At 39.3% G+C, this 24,439-nt stretch overlaps 1 protein-coding gene across 1 annotated transcript in view; it reads left to right on the forward strand.

Moving 5' to 3' along the window:
- The window catches only part of COL13A1 (collagen type XIII alpha 1 chain), a 148,104-nt gene that overhangs the window by 15,106 nt on the left and 108,559 nt on the right, over positions 1–24,439 (forward strand). Inside the window, exons 3-4 of the mRNA XM_053692015.1 lie at positions 4,515–4,541; positions 11,907–11,957. Coding sequence (XP_053547990.1) covers positions 4,515–4,541; positions 11,907–11,957 — 78 coding nt within the window. The remainder of the gene's footprint in view (positions 1–4,514; positions 4,542–11,906; positions 11,958–24,439) is intronic.

Here is a 24,439-nt window from a genome sequence, read left to right on the forward strand (position 1 = left end):
CTTATTGTGATATATCCCAGGCAAATTGCCACATCACATTTAATTCACTATTACCCCTATTCTTTGATAGTTATTATTAATATAAAATACTCATTACTTTGATATCACCCATTATACTGAATGATGATAGCATAAGTCTATTAAGCTGAGATTACACTACCTGGATTAAAACTTCTACATTAGCTCTATTATCTAAATTAATACTATAGTGGTAACCATTACCTAGTTGATTTACTGGATTATTTAGATCACTATTACTGGTGAATTTATTCAGGCCGAATTATCATAAATTGTGATCTAACATGGAATTTATTACACTGATTTGGGCACTGGAGCATATTTTAATTGTGTATGTATTAACCAAACAATTTTGGTTTTTTAATTCTAATACCAATAAAAGTTATATTTTAATATCCTGTTGAGGAATCCCAACCCTTAGTTTAGACCCAGAGTGCTGTAAGTGCATACTTTGGGAAGTCTGGTATCCTATATACCATTCTTCCTTGATGTTCAAATTGCCACATCAGACTACAATGTTTTTATACCATTGTTGAATGAACACTGATACAGTGACACTGTTGGACCAATAGATGGCACTTACCCTAACTGAGTGAGTTCCACATCGTGCGAACCTAAACAGAAGCATATTTTGCTAGGTATTCACATACCTTGATGTGCCAATACTTACCTCATACTTGATTGAGGGTACTACATGTGAGTGCAATTCCTATTTTTTATACTGTAAATAAACGCATGTTTTAAACAATATTACGCTATGTATTTTCTTCTTTTTTCTTCCTAATCCTCCCATTGAGATATCTGGGAAAGAACTCCTGATGAAAATACCACACTAACAAGAGACACCAAGACTCCAGCACAAGATCCTGGAAGTTTCTCAAAGGGGAATACCATACACAAGGCTGCATTGAAGAAATTAGCCTCAGCAGTGACGTGAATTGAACTACAGACTTCTTACCCACAACAATACCTACTTGATCATACATTACCTCATATGATTGAGGTAATTTCCGGTAAGAGGACACCTATACTCCTATTCTTGTTTGGATGTACTTCATTCTACATAACCTTGAACTTTAATCGTTTGCATTAGATTGTCTAAAGACTTTATTCTCTGTATTTCCATTAGTACTGTTTAGTTGCGCAGAAGTTTATATGATTTGTTCTCTTTTCCTACTATTCTTGACAGTGTCAGGGGTACACTGAAATCTTAACTTATTGCTGCACTATTACCAACACTAACAAATATTTTGATGAACTCTGACTTACCTAGTGATACTTGTATAGAAGGGAACATATACACATATACATTTCTAATGGGAACTGAAAAGCTGGAATTACAAGAAAAGGGGATAAAATAAATAATCAAAGTATATTGCAGAGTTTTTTTTATATATATGATGTATAATTTGTTATTACCATCTCAAAGTGTTTAATGTCCCTTTAAATACAATATGGTATCAATTAGCAGAGATTTCCACAAATCATCTTATTTTTGCATTTCTTTATAATTTCTTTATCATTTCTAAGCAAAAGGAACATAGAATATTCAATATTTTCAAAGCATATCTTATAAAATGTGATGTCTATTTGTAATTAAGTATATTTTACAGATGGTTTTAATAATCTGTTGGTAAGAACTGCTCAGATTATTGTACATTAAAGACTAGAAAAATAATCAGACTATTCTTGTGCAGTTTTGACAAAACTCTGATAGTTACAGAGTGATTCTAGTACTTTAGCAAAGAGAAAAACCTCAATTGTTTAAACAACAACAAGCTTCTTTTATAAAGAGCCACTAATAATATGTTGCATTGCCTGGTTTACAGATGCATGAGTTGTGTGCACTTCGGCCATGGTGCGCTTGGCATTGTTTGCTGTACAGATGCATGAGTTGTGTGCACTTCGGCCATGGTGCGCTTGGCATTGTTTGCTGTACAGATGCATGAGTTGTGTGCACTTCGGCCATGGTGCGCTTGGCATTGTTTGCTGTACAGATGCATGAGTTGTGTGCACTTCGGCCATGGTGCGCTTGGCATTGTTTGCAGTACAGATGCATGAGTTGTGTGCACTTCGGCCATGGTGCGCTTGGCATTGTTTGCTGTACAGATGCATGAGTTGTGTGCACTTCGGCCATGGTGCGCTTGGCATTGTTTGCTGTACAGATGCATGAGTTGTGTGCACTTCGGCCATGGTGCGCTTGGCATTGTTTGCAGTACAGATGCATGAGTTGTGTGCACTTCGGCCATGGTGCGCTTGGCATTGTTTGCAGTACAGATGCATGAGTTGTGTGCACTTCGGCCATGGTGTGCTTGGCATTGTTTGCAGTGCAGTTTGGGAATGCAATGGATAATTTAGTAGGAGACCCACAAAAATAATCCCAGTGACATCACAGATAAGATTTTTATAAGGTTATTTCATTAAAGGGCCATAATACCCAAATGTTTAAACACTTGAAAGTGATGCAGCATAGCTGTAAAAAGCTGTCTAGAAAATATCACCTGAAAATCTCTATATAAAATAGAAAGATATTTTACCTCAAAAGTTCCTCTGTAGCCACCTCCCATTGTAAAGGATTTCTAAGCAGCATTTTAGTATGTTTGTCCCGGGACTATCGAAGGGACTAGCATCGTGCACTCTCATATTATTTCACCAATCAGGTAAAGGAAGCTTACTATGAAATCTCATGAGAGTTAAGCCAAATCTCATGAGATCACAGTAAGAGTTCATGACCTCAGCACTGCTGATGCTGATTGGCTGCTGTTCATTTCTTCATTTTTTTAAAATTTTTTACCTGCAGCTGGGAGCAGCTGAGTATAACTTTTTACACAGAACTTACTCTGCTGAGCTGAGGAGATTGTGAGGTAAAATATCTTCCTTTTTTACATAGAGATGCTCAGGTGATATTTTCCTGTCAGCTTTTTACAGTTATACTGCATCAGTTTCAAGTGATTTAGCATATGAGTATTATGTCCCTTTAAAGGGACATACAACTCATAATTTGTCTTTGATGATTCAAATAGAACATACAATTCTAAACAACTTTGCAATTATCAAATTTTCTTTGTTTGCTTTTAATCCTTTGTTGAAAAGCAGGAAGTTAAGTACAGTAGTGTCCATGTGTCTTCATCATTATATGGCAGCAGTTTTGCTATGTTCTACATTAGCAAGACCACTAGAGGGTAGCACTATTTCCTGTTCTGCACGCTACCTATCTAGGTATCTCTTCAACAAAGAATAACATGAAAACAATTCAAATTTAATAATAGAAGTAAATTGGAATCTTTTTTTTTTATAATCGTGTTCTCTATCTGAATCATGAAAGAAAATTGTGGGACTCCTGTCTCTTTAACTCTGCATTATAGTGTCTTGGGGAAGGTTACCATAACAACCGGTAGTTGACGTGACAACATAGGGGAGTAGCTTCACAGAAATATATAAATCTTCTGTATATCCAGCATAGAGTGGACTTGTTTAATCAGGTTTCATTTACATAGTTACCCATTGGACATCACCACAATTAATGTATTTCACGTAAAACAAAATGTGTTAATTCATAAACTACATTTTTTCTCCCATGTGCTATGTATTTATTTGCCTGACTGTCATTACAGGTACTAAGATTTGTCACATTTTCTGCATGTTCTCAATTCCAGTTCTATTTGTGTGCATGTAGCATATGTACATATGGTGTGTAGCATTTTGTCTTGCGTACCAGTTATCATTTATGTCACAACATTTCTCAATATTTCTATTTTGGCAGAGGGTTCTTGTTTGCAGATCTGCAAAGTCTGATTTAATTAAAGAACTCAAACACAGTTAATCCCGTTGCGTTCATTGAGGATTTGCTGCATATAATCAGTCCAAGTCAATAAACACTTGTTTTTGTACATAAAACACAATTTTCTCCTCAATTAAAAGTTTGTAGAATGAAACTTGTGAGTATAAAGCAAGATGTTGTGCCTGTGGCGCAGGTCACATCTGTGTCACACATTGAAATAATCTCATCGCTCTGTAGTTCAGTTTATCCTCTGGATAGGACAATTACCAGCTTGTCCGTACTTAAAGGGACATTTTGCACAATTTCTTTTGCATCACATATATATATATATATTATTATTTTTTTTTGTTCAATTCAATTGGATCTTTCCTCCAATAACAGTTTAATGTGGATAAAAGCAAAGGATTGATACATTGCAAATCTCATTAGCATTTTACTACCCAGAATGCTCTGCTGCAGTGACATATATTAGGTTCTGCTGTAAGGAGCCTGGTCTGCTGAACAATTTAGATCATGAAATATGCTTAGTGTTACCTTTTTTTGTTTTTTTCTCTGATCTGTTTACAGGGGGACTTGACCAACCATTCTGTTCACCATAAGAATTGATAATTATCTATACTATGATTGTATATGTGAATAAAACTGATTCCTTATATATTATTCTCTCTTCTTTTCCCATCTTTGCTTTCATCCTTTGTCTCCCCCCATTATACAGGGAATAAAAGGTCACCCCGGAGAAAAGGTGAGTTGGTTTCTTCATCCCCAATATGCCTGGGTAAACATACAGCTTTATTAAAGGGGTCTATCTGGCCCAGCAATCAGTATTGTTTTTAATACAGGGAGGCCTGTTGGGTCTTGGCTTTCAAGATGGCCGTAACCATGTGGCTGTACAGTAAAACCTGTTTGTACAGGAAGGCTGATGACACAGAGAAGCAGCTCTTCTTCCTCCTATGGGGCTGACAGCTCTGCCAGAAAGAGCAAGTTTAAATCAGTGTGTGTGTGTGTGTGTGTGGGGGGGGGGGGGGTCGGGGTCAGAGCAGTCTTTTCTTAGTGAGGTTTAGACAGGGCCACCCTTAGCATTTGCAGGGCCCTGGGTAAGACAAATTTGTGTGGCCCATCAGCCCAGCACCCTTATTCCTCTACCCCTGTATACCCTGCCCCCTATATGACCCACTCTGTGCCAATATTCAGTGTTACCTATATAAAGAATAACACTATATGTTACACCTCCTAATTCCATAAACACTTCTTCATAAACTAAATACAGGATGTACATTGCACCTTCTCATACCCTCATCTCTGACATTGTGGGGCCCCCCAAACCGTGGGGCCCTGGGCGGGGGCTCCTCTCGCCCTGCCCGGAGGGCAGGCCTGGGTTTAGACCTCTGTTAGCTTGGACAACCCTTAGCTACATAAAATGCTATCTCCTCTTCTCACACTCAGGTGCAGATGTGCTACGTACAGTCAGTAAGTTTATGGACCCAGTTTTGCAATATAAAGGGTTCAGTATTTAGAATATAGAGTCTATTTAGCTGCAAATTTACTGAAATATTGTGTATATAAGTAGGAACCTGTCTGGATAAAAGCCCATAAAATACAATTCATTATTCTAAATAAAGGTACAATTTATCCTATATTTTTTTTCACATTTTACCAGCTGGAGTTTATTAAATTGTTTACAAATCACTCCTTTATCTTTATTTCAACATTTGAAGTACATTTTTTTGTATGCGGTATTTTACCTATACTGAAAGTTTATATACTTAAGTATAAGCTATAACAAAGCTGTGTAAATATAGTCAGCAGAGGAAATTACACTCCCTGTGGGCGGTAGGAGATATAAGTAAAATATTAATTTTAATTTGTTCTTCATCTTTTTGGTATTCAGACAGAGATAATATAAGGAAGCATATGTGTGTACAGAAAGTGATAAAATAAGATCTAATTTCCTTGCCACCCATTTCAGGGGTTGTGGTTTGAAAGGAAAAAAAAAAACCCCTGCAGTTTCACATACAAAAATAAACATAAATCAGTAATTAATCGCACATTACAATGTCCATTTAAAGTAAGGAGACAATAAATGTAAATTCATCTAACAGCAAAATGTGCAATGTTCAGAGTTTCAGGTTTATTGTGCTGTTGTGACACATCACAGGACTTACCCCCCAATCCAGATGCGATGGTAAAAAGATGAATCATCCAGCCTTCCTGGAATCACATTATTTTGGACAAATCAAACAAACACACACATGGTCATTTTTTCAAATGATACTGATGAAGTTTCTGAACACAAACATATGTTGACACTAGATATGGCGTTTAAGCACTTTTTTTTAACAGAAAATTATTGCAAATTTTGTTAGATTAAAGGGACAGTCTACTCCAAAAAATTTTTTATTGTTTAAAAAGATAGATAATCGCTTTATTACCATTCCCCGGTTTTGCATAACCAACTTTTTATTTATTATCTATTGACTTTAGTACTGTGTTGTGCTAAATCTTAAATAACTCCATGGGAGAGAGCATCATGTGATCTATATGGCTCACATGAACTAGCACTACCCTGTTGTGAAAAGAAAATACAAAAGCATGTGATAAGAGGCTGTCTTAAGTGTCTTAGAAACAGGCAAAATTTTAGAGGTTTAATATAACAATGTTGGTTGTACAAAGCTGGGGAATGGCTAGTAAGGGCGTTATCTATCTTTTTAAACAATAACGATTCTTGTGTAGACTGTCCCTTTAACCACTTGGTTGTTGCTTTAGAATGTGTCAGCACTCTTACAGTGTATTGCAGGTTTCTCTGGCATACAAGGGGTAAACTCCTTAAAGAGACATGAAACCCAAAATATTTATTTCATGATTCAGACCAAAAATACAATTTGAAACAACTTTCCAATTTACTTCTATTATCTAATTTTGTTTCATTTTTTTGGTATCCTTTGTTAAAGAAGCAACAATGCATTGCTGGGAACTTGTTTACACACTGGGTGAGCCAATAACATGAGGTATATATGTACAGCCATCTATCAGCAGCACCCGAGCCTACCTAGGTATTCTTTTAAACAAAGGATACAAAGAGAACAAAACAAATTAGTTAATAGTAGTAAATTGGAAAATTGCTTAAAATCACATGCTCTATTTGAATCATGAAATAAGAAAATTAAGTTTCATATCCCTTTAAGTATCAAATAACGAGCAGTTCTTGGGATAATGAACCTCCGTCTATCAACAACAGATAAAGGGACATTCTGGTTAAAAAATAAAATGCTTCATTTTGTTAGAACATGGTATTTTTAATTAAATGATCATTTTTAAACTTACACAAAAAAGTTGAGATTGTAATATAACGTGTTTAGTTATGCACAGTAAGCAATAACTCTGCAATATACTTTTTTATTTTTTATTTTGCTACCTGGTCCTATAATAAAACGTAGTAGCGGCAATGCATTGCACCTGAGTTTCTAAGGCCTAGATTTAGAGTTGGGCGGTAGCCGTGAAAACCAGCGCTAGAGGCTCCTAACGCTGGTTTTGGGCTACCGCCGGTATTTGGAGTCAGTCAGGAAAGGGTCTAACGCTCACTTTCCAGACGCGACTTTTCCATACCGCAGATCCCCTTACGTCAATTGCGTATCCTATCTTTTCAATGGGATCTTTCTAACTCCGGTATTTAGAGTCGTGACTGAAGTGAGTGTTAGAAATCTAACGACAAAACTCCAGCCGCAGAAAAAAGTCAGTAGTTAAGAGCTTTCTGGGCTAACGCCGGTTTATAAAGCTCTTAACTACTGTGCTCTAAAGTACACTAACACCCATAAACTACCTATGTACCCCTAAACCGAGGTCCCCCCACATCGCCGCCACTCTATTACATTTTTTTAACCCCTAATCTGCCGACCGCCACCTACGTTATCCTTATGTACCCCTAATCTGCTGCCCCTAACACCGCCGAACCCTATATTATATTTATTAACCCCTAACCTGCCCCCCACAACGTCGCCGCCAGCTACCTACAATAATTAACCCCTAATCTGCCGACCGCCACCTACGTTATCCTTATGTACCCCTAATCTGCTGCCCCTAACACCGCCAACCCCTATATTATATTTATTAGCCCCTAATCTGCCCCCTCAATGTCGCCTCCACCTGCCTACACTTATTAACCCCTAATCTGCCGAGCGGATCTCACCGCTACTATAATAAAGTTATTTATTATAGTCGGCAGATTAGGGGTTAATAATTGAAGTTAGGTGTCGGTGATGTAAGGGAGGGCAGATTAGGGGTTAATACTATTTATTATAGGGTTATTGAGGCGGGAGTGAGGCGGATTAGGGGTTAATAACTTTATTATAATAGCGGTGCGGTCCGCTCGGCAGATTAGGGGTTAATAAGTGTAGGTAGCTGGCGGCGACGTTGTGGGGGGCAGATTAGGGGTTAATAAATATAATATAGGGGTCGGCGGTGTTAGGGGCAGCAGATTAGGGGTACATAGCTATAATGTAGGTGGCGGTGGTGTACGGAGCGGCAGATTAGGGGTTAATAATAATATGCAGGTGTCAGCGATAGCGGGGGCGGCAGATTAGGGGTTAATAAGCGTAAGGTTAGGGGTGTTTAGACTCGGGGTACATGTTAGAGTGTTAGGTGCAGACGTAGGAAGTGTTTCCCCATAGAAAACAATGGGGCTGCGTTAGGAGCTGAATGCGGCTTTTTTGCAGGTGTTAGGTTTTTTTTCAGGTGTATTGGTGTGTTGGGTTAATAAACTATGCGCTGTGGGGGTAAAAGCTAGGGAGTCTTGAAGAAGTAATCTCACAAACTTCAAAGTGGGGGTAAAATCTGGATTGGATGAGACTCTTAAGTGCTTGTGCTTAATTACCCAATAAGGAAAGATATGCTTACTATGTAGTTGGATTCAATGAGATCTATTTATTTATAGAATTATAAATACATACAATAAAATTTAAAACAATAGAAATTGATTCTTAAAACAAATCTAACTGGTTGGCCAACCATACAGTGTGAATAAAATGATATAATATGTTTTCCAATCCCTGTTACTTAGTGTATTATACAAACATATCTGTATATTTGAATTTTTGAATTTTGGTTTAATTGCAGATATTTTTTATGGATTTGATATAGTGGACTTGTGAAGAAGTATGGTATCCACAAAGAATATTCGCAATATTAATTCTTAATTACCATATTTACCATATTCGTTTGTTTAAAGCTGAACATACATAATTAAAATAGCGTCAATGGTATCAACATTAGTAACAAATAATAAAAGTGAAACAAAAATAAAGTGATACAGTAAAAATCGTATAAGTTATGAAAGATAAAGTCTTTCTGCCGTGATCGTTAGAGTAATTGTTAAATGCTTTTTGTTAAAAGCGCTGTTGTTAAGTCCTCCGTGGGGATAGTATGTTTGGGCGTGCTGCAACACGTTTTTGTCTAATTGCTATATATATTGCGATTATAAGTCACTGTTAAGTAGTTTTGGTTATCTGCCCTTCACATTAACTTCCTTAGTTGGTGTAGGTATAATAAATCTTACCCGTTGTTTCTTTTGGGATACTTTGTTTCTTGTCTAGTTTCTTTTTGTACCCAATTCAATCTTTACTGTGATGAATGTGGATCGGAAGCCGGGATAGCCGCTGCCGGTGTTGTAGTGGTTTCAGTATGTCGCATTGGTTTGTCTCTGCGATTACACACACTTGAAGAAGTAGATGCTGGGGTATTGTGGTAGTGTGCTTTAACCGTTAATCCTTTTGTCAGATGGCTGGGCTTTTTGCCCGGTTCAGGTTTTCAAAACCTCTTGAATTGTTTTTTTCAGCTCAAACAGCCCCATTGTTTTCTATGGGAGAATCGTGCACAAGCACGTTTTTGAAGCTGGCCGCTTCCGTAAGCACCGCTGGTATCTAGAGTTGCAGTGGCGTTAAATTATGCTATACGCTCCCTTTTTGGAGCCTAACGCACTGAAAACCCAGCCATTCTGTGAACTCTAAATACCAGCGGTATTTAAAAGGTGCGTGGGAAAAAAAGCACGCGTAGCTAACGCACCCCTTTGGCCGCAGAACTCTAAATCTAGGCGTAAGGAAATAAAGCCGTTTATTTGTATGCTATAATGACGCACTCATGTACTGCTTTTTGTCACTTTAATATAAAATAATGTAATGCAGGGCTCAATAAACCCAGGAACCTGTGAGCCACTGGCTCCTAGAATTGTACCCCCGCATCCTAACTTTTTGAGTTATTCTCCATATATCTATACACAGATACCATTGTCTGGCTTCTAAATATTCTTACTGGCTTGTCGGCTCCTGATGTAATATAATATGATACCAGGAAAGGAAATGTGCAGAATAATATACAGTAAATAAAATAATTGTTGTATTGCAGCAAAAATACCCCATGCTGACACTTTTCTATATGGTAGGTTACAATCAATATAACCAATCAGAGGTTGTATTACCTGAGCCAATTGGGCCTATTTACTATGTCCCGAATGGGGCCAACTCGCCCTGTTTCCGCCTGCTGCAGGGGGCGGCATTGCACAAGCAGTTCACAAGCATATGCTGTCGGCATTCATTGATGTCTGCCGGACATGTAGATCACTGAGTAGATCTTGTCGGACAGACCAATGATAAATTGGCCCCAATGTACTCAGTGGAACTGTTCATGTTCAATACGATAATATTATAGTTATACTAAAGAGGCAGGGAGTGATGCATGAGGCATAAAGGACTTTTAAAATGCTTTTTTTTGCTAGATCATCTGATTTGTAAACACATTTTCTTTAACTTGCAGTGATTTAATATATAGGCTTAGATTTGATTACATTAATTTGTGAAGCTAATTTCGCTGCTGTGTTACAACTTCACCTTTCAAAAACAATTGCAGATTTTTTAAAGATTTGTACCCACCCTTGTCATAGCTGTGAGTTACAAGATCATTAATGGGACAGTAAAGTCAAAATTAAACTCTCATGATTCGGATAGAGCATGTGATTTTAAAAAACATTTCCAATTTACTTTTAGTATGTAATTTACTTTGTTCTGTTGGTTGTTTTGTTGAAGAGCAGCAATTCACAAGTAGAAGTTAGCTGCTGATTGGTGGCTGCACTCAATCCCCGCTTGTCATTGGCTCACCTTATGTGCTCAGCTAGCTCCCAGATGCTCCTTCAACAAAGGATAACAAATAAAGCAAAATTGATAATAGACATATAAAATGGAAAGTTGTTTAAAATTGTATGTTCTGTCTGAATTCGGAAAGAAAATTTGAGGTTTTAAGTTCATGTTGGATTTTTTAAGTTCAGAAATTCACTTTGTTTTTTAAAGAGAGATTAGTTTGCATGAGGGGCCCTAATTGTTGCTCTGTAAGTTTAGAGGGTTTTAGGAAAAAAATAATGTGTAACATTTTCCAGTTAAGGTGTCAACATTGTGTATTATTCCTAAATATTTTACCATTTGTTTCTCTCTCATAACACTCACTCCTATAACAGATGTCTGAAGAATTGCACATTTCTACCTCCACGACAGATGGAACATAATTCAGTGAATGTGTCTTTAAATCTCATATATTGCATTTCCTATTTCTATGCCCTGCTCTGATCTTCACTTGAAATATTTTACTTAACACAGTTTGGCAACATTTTCCCATCATGAAAAATAATGTGCTGTAAACATCTCCACAGGTATCTGTGTGATAAAGAAATAAGATTCTCTTTAGGGTTAATGAAACTTACCTGTTGCCCTGCAGCCCTGGCATGTCTTTGCAGAATTTGAACAAACTATTGCTCCATTTTTCTTCAACAGGATTTTAATTTTACAAATGACTTTTCCATCACCATTGTCAGAAATGTACATTTTAGACATTCAGATTAGATTGGTGTGACTGTACAATGATTACTCAGTGTAACATATACGTTTGTTCAGTCATTTCAAGTGTTCTGAGACTCCATTATTATCTCAGTTGTCTCATGACATCTGGTCTGAGGTTCTGCTACACACTATAAGCAGTATCTGCTGTTTTCTTATCTGCATTGCTGTGACTTTACTCACTCTCTCTTCGTTAGTGTTTCTCACTCTCTTTCCTTTCACCTGTCTTTCTGCAGGGATCTCCAGGAGAACCGGGCATGTCTATTATAGGACCCCGTGGCCCTCCTGTAAGTGCCTTTTTTTCCTTTCCTGAACTGATATTCTCAACGAGACCTAAGAAATAAGATCTCACAAATTCATATTCTAGTGGTTGTCTCATTTTAAGAGATATGAACATTTTAGATTGCATAATTATAGATTTTATATTACATAGTAAAACAACTTTACAATACACTGGGATTAAATAATGTGCTCCCTTTTACTGTAATTTAATTAAGGGTTTTTCAGTTCTAAGAATTGGTATTGGATTTGACAAGCCTTACCCTGCTACATATCTGTCCATAAATTGGCCTCAGCAGAGGTGATAATATAAGGGACTGCAAACCAAGTATAGTATTCCTAAAAAAAATGACAAGGACACACCTTGTCAACTTCAATCCAGATTAGCTCCTCCAAATAAGGCAAGTGGTGGCTACTGAAAAAAATGCAGTAAACGAGGAGTTAATGGTTTCAACAATTGTTCACTCTCACTTAGTATGTTAAAGGGACATGAAACCCACATTTTTTCTTTCATGATTTAGAAAGAGAATGCAATTTTAAACATCTTTTTAATTTACTTCTATTATCTAATTTGTTTTATTCTCTTGATATTCTTTGCTGAAAAGCATATCTAGATATGCTCAGTAGCTGCTGGTTGGTTGCTGCACATAGAAGCCTCGTGTGATTGGCTCACCCATGTGCATTGCTTTTTCTTCTAATAAGGATGTAATGTTGTTTAAATTTGTATGTTCTCTCTGAATCATGAAAGAAAGATTTTGGGTTTAGTGGCCCTTTAATTTATTACAAGACTACAGAATAATCTTATTAGAAGAGGTTTACTGTCCCTTTTAGGTACATATAGCTCTTAAATATTATTTTGTTCTCCTGAAAGAAATTGTTAAAAAAAAATGCATATTTTACATTAAAATAATCTCTTGCAACATATGTCACCAACTACTTAAACCTTTCATTAAGGGGCAATGCCTTGTATAGTATGTTGTGACTGTATAGCCCAGTGAACCTTTGCAAGAAACATCTATACACACATTACCCATTTTAACTCAGACATCTGCATAGACCGCGAGCACATGCGCATATTATTGTCTATATGTTCCAAGACCTGAATCAAGACTATGTAAAAAGTGCTGATTTATGAGTTAAAAGGGTAAAACTAGTTAATATTATGCTTTTTGGAAAAATGTTTAAAAATGTGTGTTCTATCTTGATCATAAAAGAAAAAAATATTTTAGTGTATGTATATATATATATATATAATCACTTGCTTGCCGTGTATACATGTCTGCCGTCCTTAAAATACAATTTTAAACAATTAATGACAATTATTGTGCATTTGGGAGCACTGACATTATATATATATATATATATATATATATATATATATATATATATATATATATACATACTATATATAATTTTTATATGTGTTCTGCTTGACCGTAACGGTAAAGCAAGACAGAGATATGAATATTTCAGGTTGTTGCCCACAACTGGCTGCCACCCTCAGATTACAGGGTATATCTTTTCAACTGTTTTTGCACATTTAGTGCCCAGATCTGTGGCCTTCAGTGTACAATTTTAAATGCACTGACACACATAGTTGGCATTTACCTAGATAGAACATAATTACATGGAATCATTTTTTATTAGTAGTTAGTGTCTTTTTAAGTACATGTGTTTTTGTCAGCTGGAACAAATTGTCACTATTTTTATATAAAACATCAGTTTTACATGATACAATTTCTTGTTCGGTTTTACTTTATGCCAAGAATTTAAGTCCAGTCCAACGTATAACTCATACAGATCTGAAACTAATTTAAAGAGCCATTCTAGGAACAAAAATGGAATGCTCTGATTCGTTAGAGAATGTAATTTAATCACTATGGACAGCTGGGTCGTATGACTAGCACAGCTGATTGGGTCCGTGGCAGTTTCCACTTGGGGCCAGCGGTTCTTTAACTATGTTTCACTAATTTGTGGAGATTAAACACATAGATTATTCAGGATTGATAGTGATAATGTGTTATGCGCTATTGAATGAAAACATGTGGGTCTTGTAGTATGGTGTGTAACTTGTGTATGGTGTGAGCTACAGAAGATATAGCAGGAAATAATACATAATTATAAGATCATTTTTTTATAATATTGCAATCATTTTTTTTGCATAAAACATTAGTGTTATAATGGATGAAGGAATATATTAAAGGGCATTGAACTCAGCATGTACCAACAATTAAACACCGCATTGCAAAATAAATTATTTTGTTAGCACAATTTACAAGGTTATTCTAATTACCAGCAGTTCAGAAACACAACTCCATGATAAGTCTGGTTGAATCAATCTTATTGGTCTTCTTTGCTGTGGCCAATGAGGTAAAGTTGTAAATAAGCTTGTGTTCTGAGCTAACCAATCACAGTGTAGAATGTTTCAGGCTCAGATAAATGTCCCCATACTTAAAGGGATACCCAATTTTAAATCTTTCATGATTCAGACAGAGCATGCAATTTTAAGAAACTTTCTAATTTACTCCTAGGGGACGATTTATGTAGCTGCGAATGTAGCTGTTTCTGGGTGAGCCTTAAGGCTCACCGGAAACTTAACTCGTCCGCCACCTCTGAGGCAGCGAACAGTAATCATCTTGATCAGATACGATCGGGATGATTGAAACCCCCTGCTAGCGGCCGATTGGCCACGAATGTGCAAGGGGCAGCATTGCACAAGCATTTCAAATAAAGATAAAAAGAGAATGAAGAAAAATTGATAATAGAAGTAAAGTTGTTTAAAATTTGCTGCTCTATCTTATATCTTAAAGCAGTGTTTTTCAACCAGTGTATATATATATACTGTATTAGGCTACAATGTGTGATTTTGTAAAAGTTTGGGATGGTGGTGTGCCGCAGGATTTTTTAATGTAAAAAAGTGTGCCACAGCAAAAAAAAGGTTGAAAATCACTGTCTTAAAGGACCAGTCAATACAATAGATTTGCATAATCAAAAGTGCATGATAAAAAGACAATGCAATAGCACTTAGTCTGAACCTCAAATGAGTAGTAGATTTATTTATGACAAGTTTTAAAGTTATGTCTCATTCCACTCCCCCTGTATCATGTGACAGCCATCAGCCAATCACAAATGTGTATATGTATATTCTGTCAATTCTTGCACATGCTCAGTAGAAGTTGGTTACTCAAAAAGTGTAATTATAAAAAGACTGTACACATTTTGTTAAAGGAGGTAAATTGAAAAGTTGTTTAAAATTGCATGCTCTGTCTGAATCATGAAAGTTTAGTTTTTACTTGAGTGTCCCTTTAACCATGAAATAAATCATTTAGGTTTCATAACCCTTTAAATATTGAGTTGTGTGTCCATTTAAGTAACGGCTTGCTTGAAAAATATTTATATTTTATTAGTTGAGGATCAGTTGTGTTTTTTTAAGGCAGTCTATTACAGGCTATACAAGAAACTCATTTAGTTCTGTACAGAAAAAATAGCAAGTGTTATTAATTTAACATCTGTACTTCTGCAATTATTTTCCATAAAGTTAGCTTTCAGGCTGAGGTGTAATGTTTAATCACATAAAGGAAAACATATAAATGAATTTGCTGTCTGTAGTGACAAAATTATTTGTGAGCGTCATGGTTTTAAACAGTATTTTTGTGTAATAAAAAATATATATATATATATAAAAAATCCACCAGAGACCGCACTCACCGGACTTGTTCAATGTGAAAAAATCACTGTTTTATTGTGACATTTCAGGGTCTCCCCCTTTATCAAACATAAATGGTGATATTTTCACATTGAACAAGTCCGGTGAATGCGGCCTCTGGTGGATTCTTTGTATGTGATATATGCACCTGCACCCCGGCAGCAACAAGAAACGTGAGTGCTTGGTTCTGGACTCTGTATATAAACATTGTATATAAAATTATTTATATATATATATTTATACACACACACAAATGTAATATATCCTTACTGTTTTTATTGTAGTTTCATGTTATTTAGTTCTGACACAGGAAGTAGTATGCATTTCCTTTATGATTTTGATAGCTCATGCAATTTAAAAACAAATCCAGTAGACTTCTGTTATTAAATTTGCTTAATTCTCGTGGTATTCTTTGCTGAAGAGCATACTTAGGTAGCATGCACATGTGTAAAGCACTTTATGGCAGCAGTTTTGCTAGAATACATTGTTAATAATGTTATATACACTGTGGAAGCACTGCTGCCATTTAGTGATCCAGAGACACATACACATAAAGAATACAATGAGAGTGCAGTAAATTTAATAATAGATGCAAACTGGAAAGTAGTTTTGAATATTGTATGCTCTATGTGAATAATAAAAAAAATGTGTCCCTTTAAACAGCTTTCCAGTACCCTGTGCTTTGTTCTTTTGATAGCCTTTGCTGAAGAGTAAACAAAGCTATGTTAGGGAATAGCATTGCACTACTGAGAGCTAGAACATATCTGATGAGCCAGTGACAAGAGGAATATGCGTGCCGCCTCCAATCACCATCTAGATATTTTGACTTTGCTGTTTAAGAAACTCTTTAGTGATGTACAGTCATAGCCCAGACAGTTTCCTGAACTTTCACCAAATTTCAGGTGTCAGAAACGTGTGTTTAATAGATTACAAATAGACCACATCATTAACCAGTGAAAGACCCACGACATTTGAGAAATTACAATTTTATGGATGTCTCAGCTTTTCCAGCGCAGTGAGTTCTGGAATCAGACCCCTTTTTAACTAATAGCATGAGATCCACTTACAAAAATCTGGGGAAAAAAGCTGACAAAACAGCTTTAAAGTTTTGGAAAAAACATTTCTGAAATTTTTGATCATACTGTGGAGATAAAACACTGGCGTGCTTATACTTCCTTTTTGTTATTATGGAATAGATTAAGACAACGTTTGCCTTCACAGGTAGTCGGATGAGGTCAAGTGGAAGCCACACAGCCGATTGCAAAAACATCTGTTTTTCTCATTGAGCATCAGATGTGCAGTAAAAGGCAACACTAATAAGAAACAGCTTATCCTTAAAAAAAAATCCACCTGTCTTTCCACTCAAGAGCTGGATAAGTGATGAAAATATTTATACAACTATAGTGTTGTTTTAACTTTCAAAAACAGATTTTAGTTTTAGAAAGTGCAGATTAGACACAAAGTAACATTGTGGGCAATACAATAGTCGTGTTGTAGCCATTCTGCATATGTATTAAATATTATTTCAGCACCCAGACTCTTGGAAAATCTATTTAGCATCGAGGGTCTGTTATTTTTTTTTTTCTATAAAAAAAATACATAGCGTATTTTGGATTGTTAGATAATAATGGTTTATATATAAACGCAATAACAGAAACAGGCGTTTAACAAAATGCAGATCTCTGTTTAATAATTACAAATTTTAAAAACTCTGAACTCAGCATTTCAGAAGTGGGACCTGCAATACATTTTTTTTTTTTATATATTACTTCAGTCTGTGGTTTAGACTGAGTGGCACACAGTGGGACAATGATGAAGTGAGTCAGAGTTGGGTAAGTAAGCCTTAAAGGGACATTTTTCTTTCATGATTCAGATAGAGAATACAATTTAAATAAAAGGTTTACAATGTACTTCTATTATCAAATTTGTTTCATTCCCTTGTTATTCTTTGTTGAAGAGATATCTAGATAGGTAGGGGCCGAGTTACCAAGCCCTGTATCGGCCCAAATACCTCTGTTTTTGCGCGAGACTCGCCTGAAACAGGCATTGAGAAGCAACAGTCTTAAGGCCACTGCTCCTTAACTCGTCTGCCTGCTCTTAGGGGGTGGACAGCAATCCGCCCAATCACATACGATCGGGTTGTTTGACAGGGGGCGGCATTGCACAAGCAGTTCACCAGAACTGCTTGTGCAATGATAAATACCGACAGCGTGTGGCATTTATCGACGTCTGGCAGACATGATGGCTACAGCGGATCATGTCCGCCAGACAGATGATAAATCGGCCCCGTAGTGTGAATATGTCTGGAGCACTACATGACCATAAATAGTGCTGCCATATAGTGCTCTTGCTAATGTATAATATTCTTGAAAAACTGCTGCTATATAGTGCTCCAGACACGTGCACACTCCTGACCTTACATTTCTGCTTTTAACCCCCCCCCCCCCTCTCTCTCTCTCTCTCTCCTCTCTCTCTCTCTCTCTCTCTCTCGTGCTCTGTTTTCTCTGTTTCTGTGCATGAGAGTGTTCTCTCTCTCTCTCTCTCTCTCGTGCTCTGTTTTCTCTGTTTCTGTGCATGAGAGTGTTCTCTCTCTCTTTCCCTCTTTTATTTCTCTCCCTCTGTTGTCTCCCTCTCTTTCTGTCCATGTCACATGAAATCTTCAATAAGCTGCATTTATTTCACCTTTATTTTAACATTAGGTTGCTAAAGTTACAGTGTACCCTTAATTTTTATCCCCTTTAATTTACCCCAATAATCTATTTTACCTTCTGGATTATATTAAATTGTTTACAAATAGATCCTTTACTTTTATATCATCATTTAAAATAACTGATTTTGCATGTAGTATCCCTACCCATACTGATAGGGCATGGAAAACCTGTGTAAACATAGCCAGCAGAAGAAATTACACTCCCGGGGGGGGGGGATAAGAGACATAAATAATAAAAATCTAATTTTCAATGTTTCTCTAAGGGCCTGGTATTCAAGAACACTATATAGCAACATAATGTTTTCACAATAAAACTTGTGTTTCTTAAAAAAAAAAAAATTAAGGGCCTTGCTGTGTCGATGAAACTTCTTAGAATAGCTCACCTGAGCCACAAGGTTTTGAATATCTGACCCTCAGTATTCTGCTTCTGGAATAAAGACAGAAAGAATAAAAAGAAGCATTTGTGCATATAGCAAAAGATAAAATAATGAGATACGATTTCCCTGGAAGCTCAACCTATTTTAATGAGTTGAGGCTTTAAAGAACCCCCCCCCCAGCTATTTAATTTACAAAAGATAAAACTTAGCAATTTCTCACACATTTTACTGTGCAGCTGGTATAACAAGTCCTTGGAAACACGTTAAGGGAAAAACAATTTTATAGTTTACTGTCCCTTAAAATTAAGAAAAATAATGAACTGTAAGTGTGTTGTTTTAAACAGCAATATCTGTATTCAGCAGAAAATTAAATAATTAAAAAAAGACAAAATGCAACGTTAGAACCCTGCTAGTTTATAACTGTGTACAAGTGAAGCTTGCATTAATCATGAGCGACAGCGCATTTCGTATTTGTAGATCCCCAAGGAAGATATGCACGATTTCAGGTCTGTTACATGAGCAGTTATACGGTAAACTTCCTTTAGCTTCACATCTGAGACCCTGACATGAACTTGCTAAACAAGAAAATACAGCTATCTAATCAGCTGAATAGCTTTGGTTTATTGCATTAGTTTTTACCAATAATCTTAGCAAGAGAAAAGGCATAACATTATAATTAAGAAAAGGAAGAAATAAGCCAATTTCATTAAGTAACAATAGAACAGTACCATCCTCTCTCCTCCCGGTACCATTCTTTTTCACCTCTGTACCATCCTCTCTCCCATTCGTACCATCCTCCCCCCCTGTACCACCCTCTTTCCTGTCTGTACCACCATCTCTCCCCCTGTACCATTCTCTTTCCTTTCTGTACCACCCTCTCTCCCCCCTGTACCATCCTCTCTCCCCCTGTATCATCCTCTCTCCCCTCCCTGTACCATCTTCTCTCCCCCTGTATCATCCTCTCTCCCCTCCCTGTACCATTCTCTCTTGGAAAGCTCTCGGTCCCCAAATGCCACTGTCCAAAAAACAGCATGATCTGTTACTGGGGACAGGAGTTACAGCCTAGTAAAGATATGGAGGTGGGGATGTCCAAAACCCCCAGTTCCTAAGGGAACTCCCTTCCAGCAATCACCCCAACTCTGGTCTCCCTAGGGGCTACCAATACCCAAAAGAGCAGAGCTCTGGGGCAAAGGGCCACTGGAGCGACCTGGGGTAAAGTTAGCGGCTGACCTGCATGATGCTGCCAGCCGGCAGGTTCAGGAGCCCGGCCAGCCAGAAAGGGGTTAGCTGGTGTCCGGGGTGATGCGGCCGACTGGCAGTTCCAGGAACCCGGCCAGCTGAGAAGGGTTTTCCCGGTCAGGGATCAGCTCTTTTGTGAGGAGGTACAAACAATAAAGTAGCAATATTAAGAGTCTGGGAGATCCTGTAAGCCCTGAGAAGGCCAAATCCGCTGTAAAAGGGAGTGAGCTGGGGGGTAGCCTTGGCAATCTGGTATCTGTGACAGTACCATCCTCTCTCCCCTCTGTGCCATCTTCTCTCCTCTCTGTGCCATCCTCTCTCTCCTCTCTGCCATCCTCTCTCCTCTCTGTACCATCCTCTTTCCCCTCTGTACCATCCTCTCTCCCCTCTGTACCATCCTCTCTCCTCTCCATACCATCCTCACTCTCCTCTGTTCCATCCTCTCTGTACCATCCTCTTTCCTCTCTGTACCATCCTCTCTCCTCTCCCTACCATCCTCTCTCCTCTCCCTACCATCCTCTTTCCTCTCTGTACCATCCTCTCTCCTCTCCCTACCATCCTCTCTCCCCTCTGTACCTGTGACGGATCCCGGCTACCCCGACTGGGTAGCTCCGCCAAAAGGGTCCTGCTTCCTCCCCTGAGCCTGCAGCTGTATAGCTGGAAAGTGATTGTAACAAGTAGCCCACCCAATTAACCAGACAAGACCAGTATTCAGGTGAAACAAGAACTGACTTTATTGGGAAACACACTCTGCTTATATACACACAGAAAGGGTATTATCTGACTCTCAGATCTCCCGCCATTCCCGCCCCTCCAGAAAGTCTGGTGCCTCCATAGGAGCCACAGTCCCATAAAGTCTCCACAGTACTTAGGTTGCAGTTTGGTGTGATCCCAGGGGAGCGGCAGCACTTCCTCGGTGTCATTGGAAAGCTCTCGGTCTCCAGATGCCACTGTCTAAAAAACGGCATGATCTGTTACTGGGGATCGGAGTTACAGCCTGGTAAAGATATGGAGGTGGGGGTGTCCAAAACCCCCGGTTCCTAAGGGAGCTCCCTTCCGGCAATCACCCCAACTCTGGTCCTCCCTAGGGGCTACCAATACCCAAAAGAGCGGAGTTCTGGGGCAAAGGGCTACTGGAGCGACCTGGGGTAAAGTTAGCGGGTGACCGGCATGATGCGTCCGGCAGGTTCAGGAGCCCGGCCAGCCAGAAAGGGGTTAGGCGGGTGTCCGGGGTGATGCGGCCGACTGGCATTTCCAGGAGCCCGGCCAGCCGAGAAGAGTTTTCCTGGTCAGGGATCAGCTCTTTTGTAAGGAGGTACAAACAATAAAGTAGCAATATTAAGAGTTTGGGAGATCCTGTAAGCCCTGAGAAGGCCAAATCTGTTGTAAAAGGGAGTGAGCTGGGCAGTAGGGGGGTGGGGGGTAGCCTTGGCAATCTGGTATCTGTGACAGTTCCATCCTCTCTCCCCTCTGTGCTATCTTCTCTCCTCTCAGTGCCATCCTCTCTCTCCTCTGTGCCATCCTCTCTCTCCTCTGTGCCATCCTGTCTCCTCTCTGTCATCCTCTCTCCTCTCTGTCTTCCTCTCTCCTCTCTGTCATCCTCTCTCCTTTCTGTACCATCCTCTCTCCCCCTGTACCATCCTCTCTCCCCCTGTACCATCCTCTCTCCCCTGTGTACCATTCTCTCCCTTGTCTGTACCATCCTCTCTCCTCTGTGCCACCCACTCTCTCCTCTGTGCCATCCTGTCTCCTCTCTGTCATCCTCTCTCCTCTCTGTGCCATCCTCTCTCCCCTGTGTACCATTCTCTCTCCTCTGTGCCACCCTCTCTCTCATCTGTGCCATCCTGTCTCCTCTCTGTCATCCTCTCTCCTATCTGTACCATCCTCTCTCCCCTGTGTACCATTCTCTCTCCTCTGAGCCATCTTCTCTCTTATCTGTGCCATCCTCTCTCCCCTTTGTACCATCTTCTCTCCCCTCTGTACCATCCTCTCTCCCCTCTGTACCATCCTCTCTCTCCCCTCTGCACCATCCTCTCTCCACTTTGTACCATCCTCTCTCCCCTCTACACCATCCTCTCTCCCCTCTGTACCATCCTCTCTCCCCTCTGTACCATCCTCTCTCCCCCCCTGTACCATCCTCTCTCCCCCCTGTACCATCCTCTCTCCTCCCCTGTACCATCCTCTCTCACCTCTGTACCATCTCTCCACTCTGTACCATCCTCTCTCCCCTCTGTACCATCCTCTCTCCCCTCTGTACCATGCTCTCTCCCCATGTGTTACCCTCTCTTCCCCCTGTGCCACCCTCTCTCCCCCTGTGCCATTCTCACTCCTCCCCTGTGCCATCCTCTCTCCTCCCCTGTACCATCCTCTCTCCTCACCTGTACCATCCTCTCTCCCCCCCTGTACCATCCTTTCCCCCTCCCCCTGTACCATCCTCTCTCACCTCTGTACCATGCTCTCTCCCCATGTGTCACCCTCTCTCCCCCCTGTACCATCCTCTCTCCCCCCTGTATCATCCTCTCTCCCCATGTGTCACCCTCTATCCCCACTGTGCTATCATCTCTCCCCTCTGTGCCATCCTCTCTCCCCTCTGTGCCATCCTCTCTCCCCCTGTACCATCCTCTCTCACCTCTGTACCATGCTTTCTTCCCATGTGTCACCCTCTCTCCCCCCTGTGCCATCATTACTCATCTCTGTGCCATCCTCTCTCCCCCTGTACCATCCTCTCTCACCTCTGTGCCATCCTATCTCCCCTCTATACCCTCTCTGCCATCTTCTTTTCTCTTTATACTATTCTTTGTTACCTCTATAACACACAAACAGCATTATGCCACCCTCTCTCTCCTCTGTGCCATCCTGTCTCCTCTCTGTCATCCTCTCTCCTATCTGTACCATCCTCTCTCCCCTGTGTACCATTCTCTCTCCTCTGTGCCACCCTTCTCTCTTATCTGTGCCATCCTCTCTCCCCTTTGTACCATCCTCTCTCCCCTCTGTACCATCCTCTCTCCCCTCTGTACCATCCTCTCTCTCCCCTCTGCACCATCCTCTCTCCACTTTGTACCATCCTCTCTCCCCTCTGTACAATCCTTTCTCCCCTCTGTACCATCCTCTCTCCCCCCTGTACCATCCTCTCTCCCCCCCTGTACCATCCTCTCTCACCTCTGTACCATCTCTCCACTCTGTACCATCCTCTCTCCCCTCTGTACCATCCTCTCTCACCTCTGTACCATGCTCTCTCCCCATGTGTCACCCTCTCTCCCCCCTGTACCATCCTCTCCCCCCCCTGTACCATCCTTTCTCACCCCCCTGTACCATCCTCTCTCACCTCTGTACCATGCTCTCTCCCCATGTGTCACCCTCTATCCCCCCTGTGCTATCATCTCTCCCCTCTGTGCCATCCTCTCTCCCCCTGTACCATGCTCTCTCCCCTCTGTGCCATCCTCTCTCCTCCTGTACCATCCTCTCTAACCTCTGTACCATGCTTTCTCCCCATGTGTCACCCTCTCTCCCCCCTGTGCCATCATCTCTCACCTCTGTGCCATCCTCTCTCCCCCTGTACCATCCTCTCTCACGTCTGTGCCATCCTGTCTCCCCTCTATACCCTCTCATCTTCTTTTCTCTGTATTCTATTCTTTGTTACCTCTATAACACACAAACAGCATTGTTTTATCAGGTCTTGTTTGCCTTTTTTTCATATTACACTAATTTATATTTGCTCTGTAACATAGGCTAATGTTTAATAAGGATTTATGTGTTTGTTTAGCAAAGCAGGACAGGTCAGAATGAAGATAAACTGTAAACTCACGCAGGCAGTAGTATTACGCCAGGCTCTCGCCAGACATGACACTTAGTAAGTAATTGATTTCAGCTATTTCCTTGTGTTGCAGGACATACATGATATTTAATAATGTGTTGTATTACTAGGAGTTATAGGAACGGCAGCATTTTTTTCGAATGACATATTACAGCCAGATTTTTATCTATATAAGTAGGAAGGTGCAACAAATAGCAGAGCATTGCCATATGAAGTAATACCTTACCATGTATATCAGTTGCACTCTTTTAATTTGATGAAGTGCTAACTTATGTCTATCACCTTTGTACTGTGTGACAGTGCATAATGCAGACATGGAAGTCAAATTAGTTTCATGATTCAGATCACGCGTGCAGTGCTTGTTTGTTGTTGTTTTTTAATCCAATTTACTTTTTTTTTTATATACAATTTATGTATTACTCTTTGTGTCCTATGTCACCAATTAATCAAGTTCCATATCCATATAACACACACAGGCAGTTAAATATATCCTGATAATTACTTTGCTAAAAAAATAGCCAAGTATGTCAATTTATAGTCTTTCCTGCTATTAAGAATAATATGGGTTTACACATTTTATTTTTTATTATTTTTTGTGTTGTTGTTTAACAGGATTTGCCAATAAAACATCTTTCCAATTTGTC

This window comes from Bombina bombina, chromosome 9 (genome assembly GCF_027579735.1).
Source record: "Bombina bombina isolate aBomBom1 chromosome 9, aBomBom1.pri, whole genome shotgun sequence".
Lineage (NCBI taxonomy): Eukaryota > Metazoa > Chordata > Amphibia > Anura > Bombinatoridae > Bombina > Bombina bombina.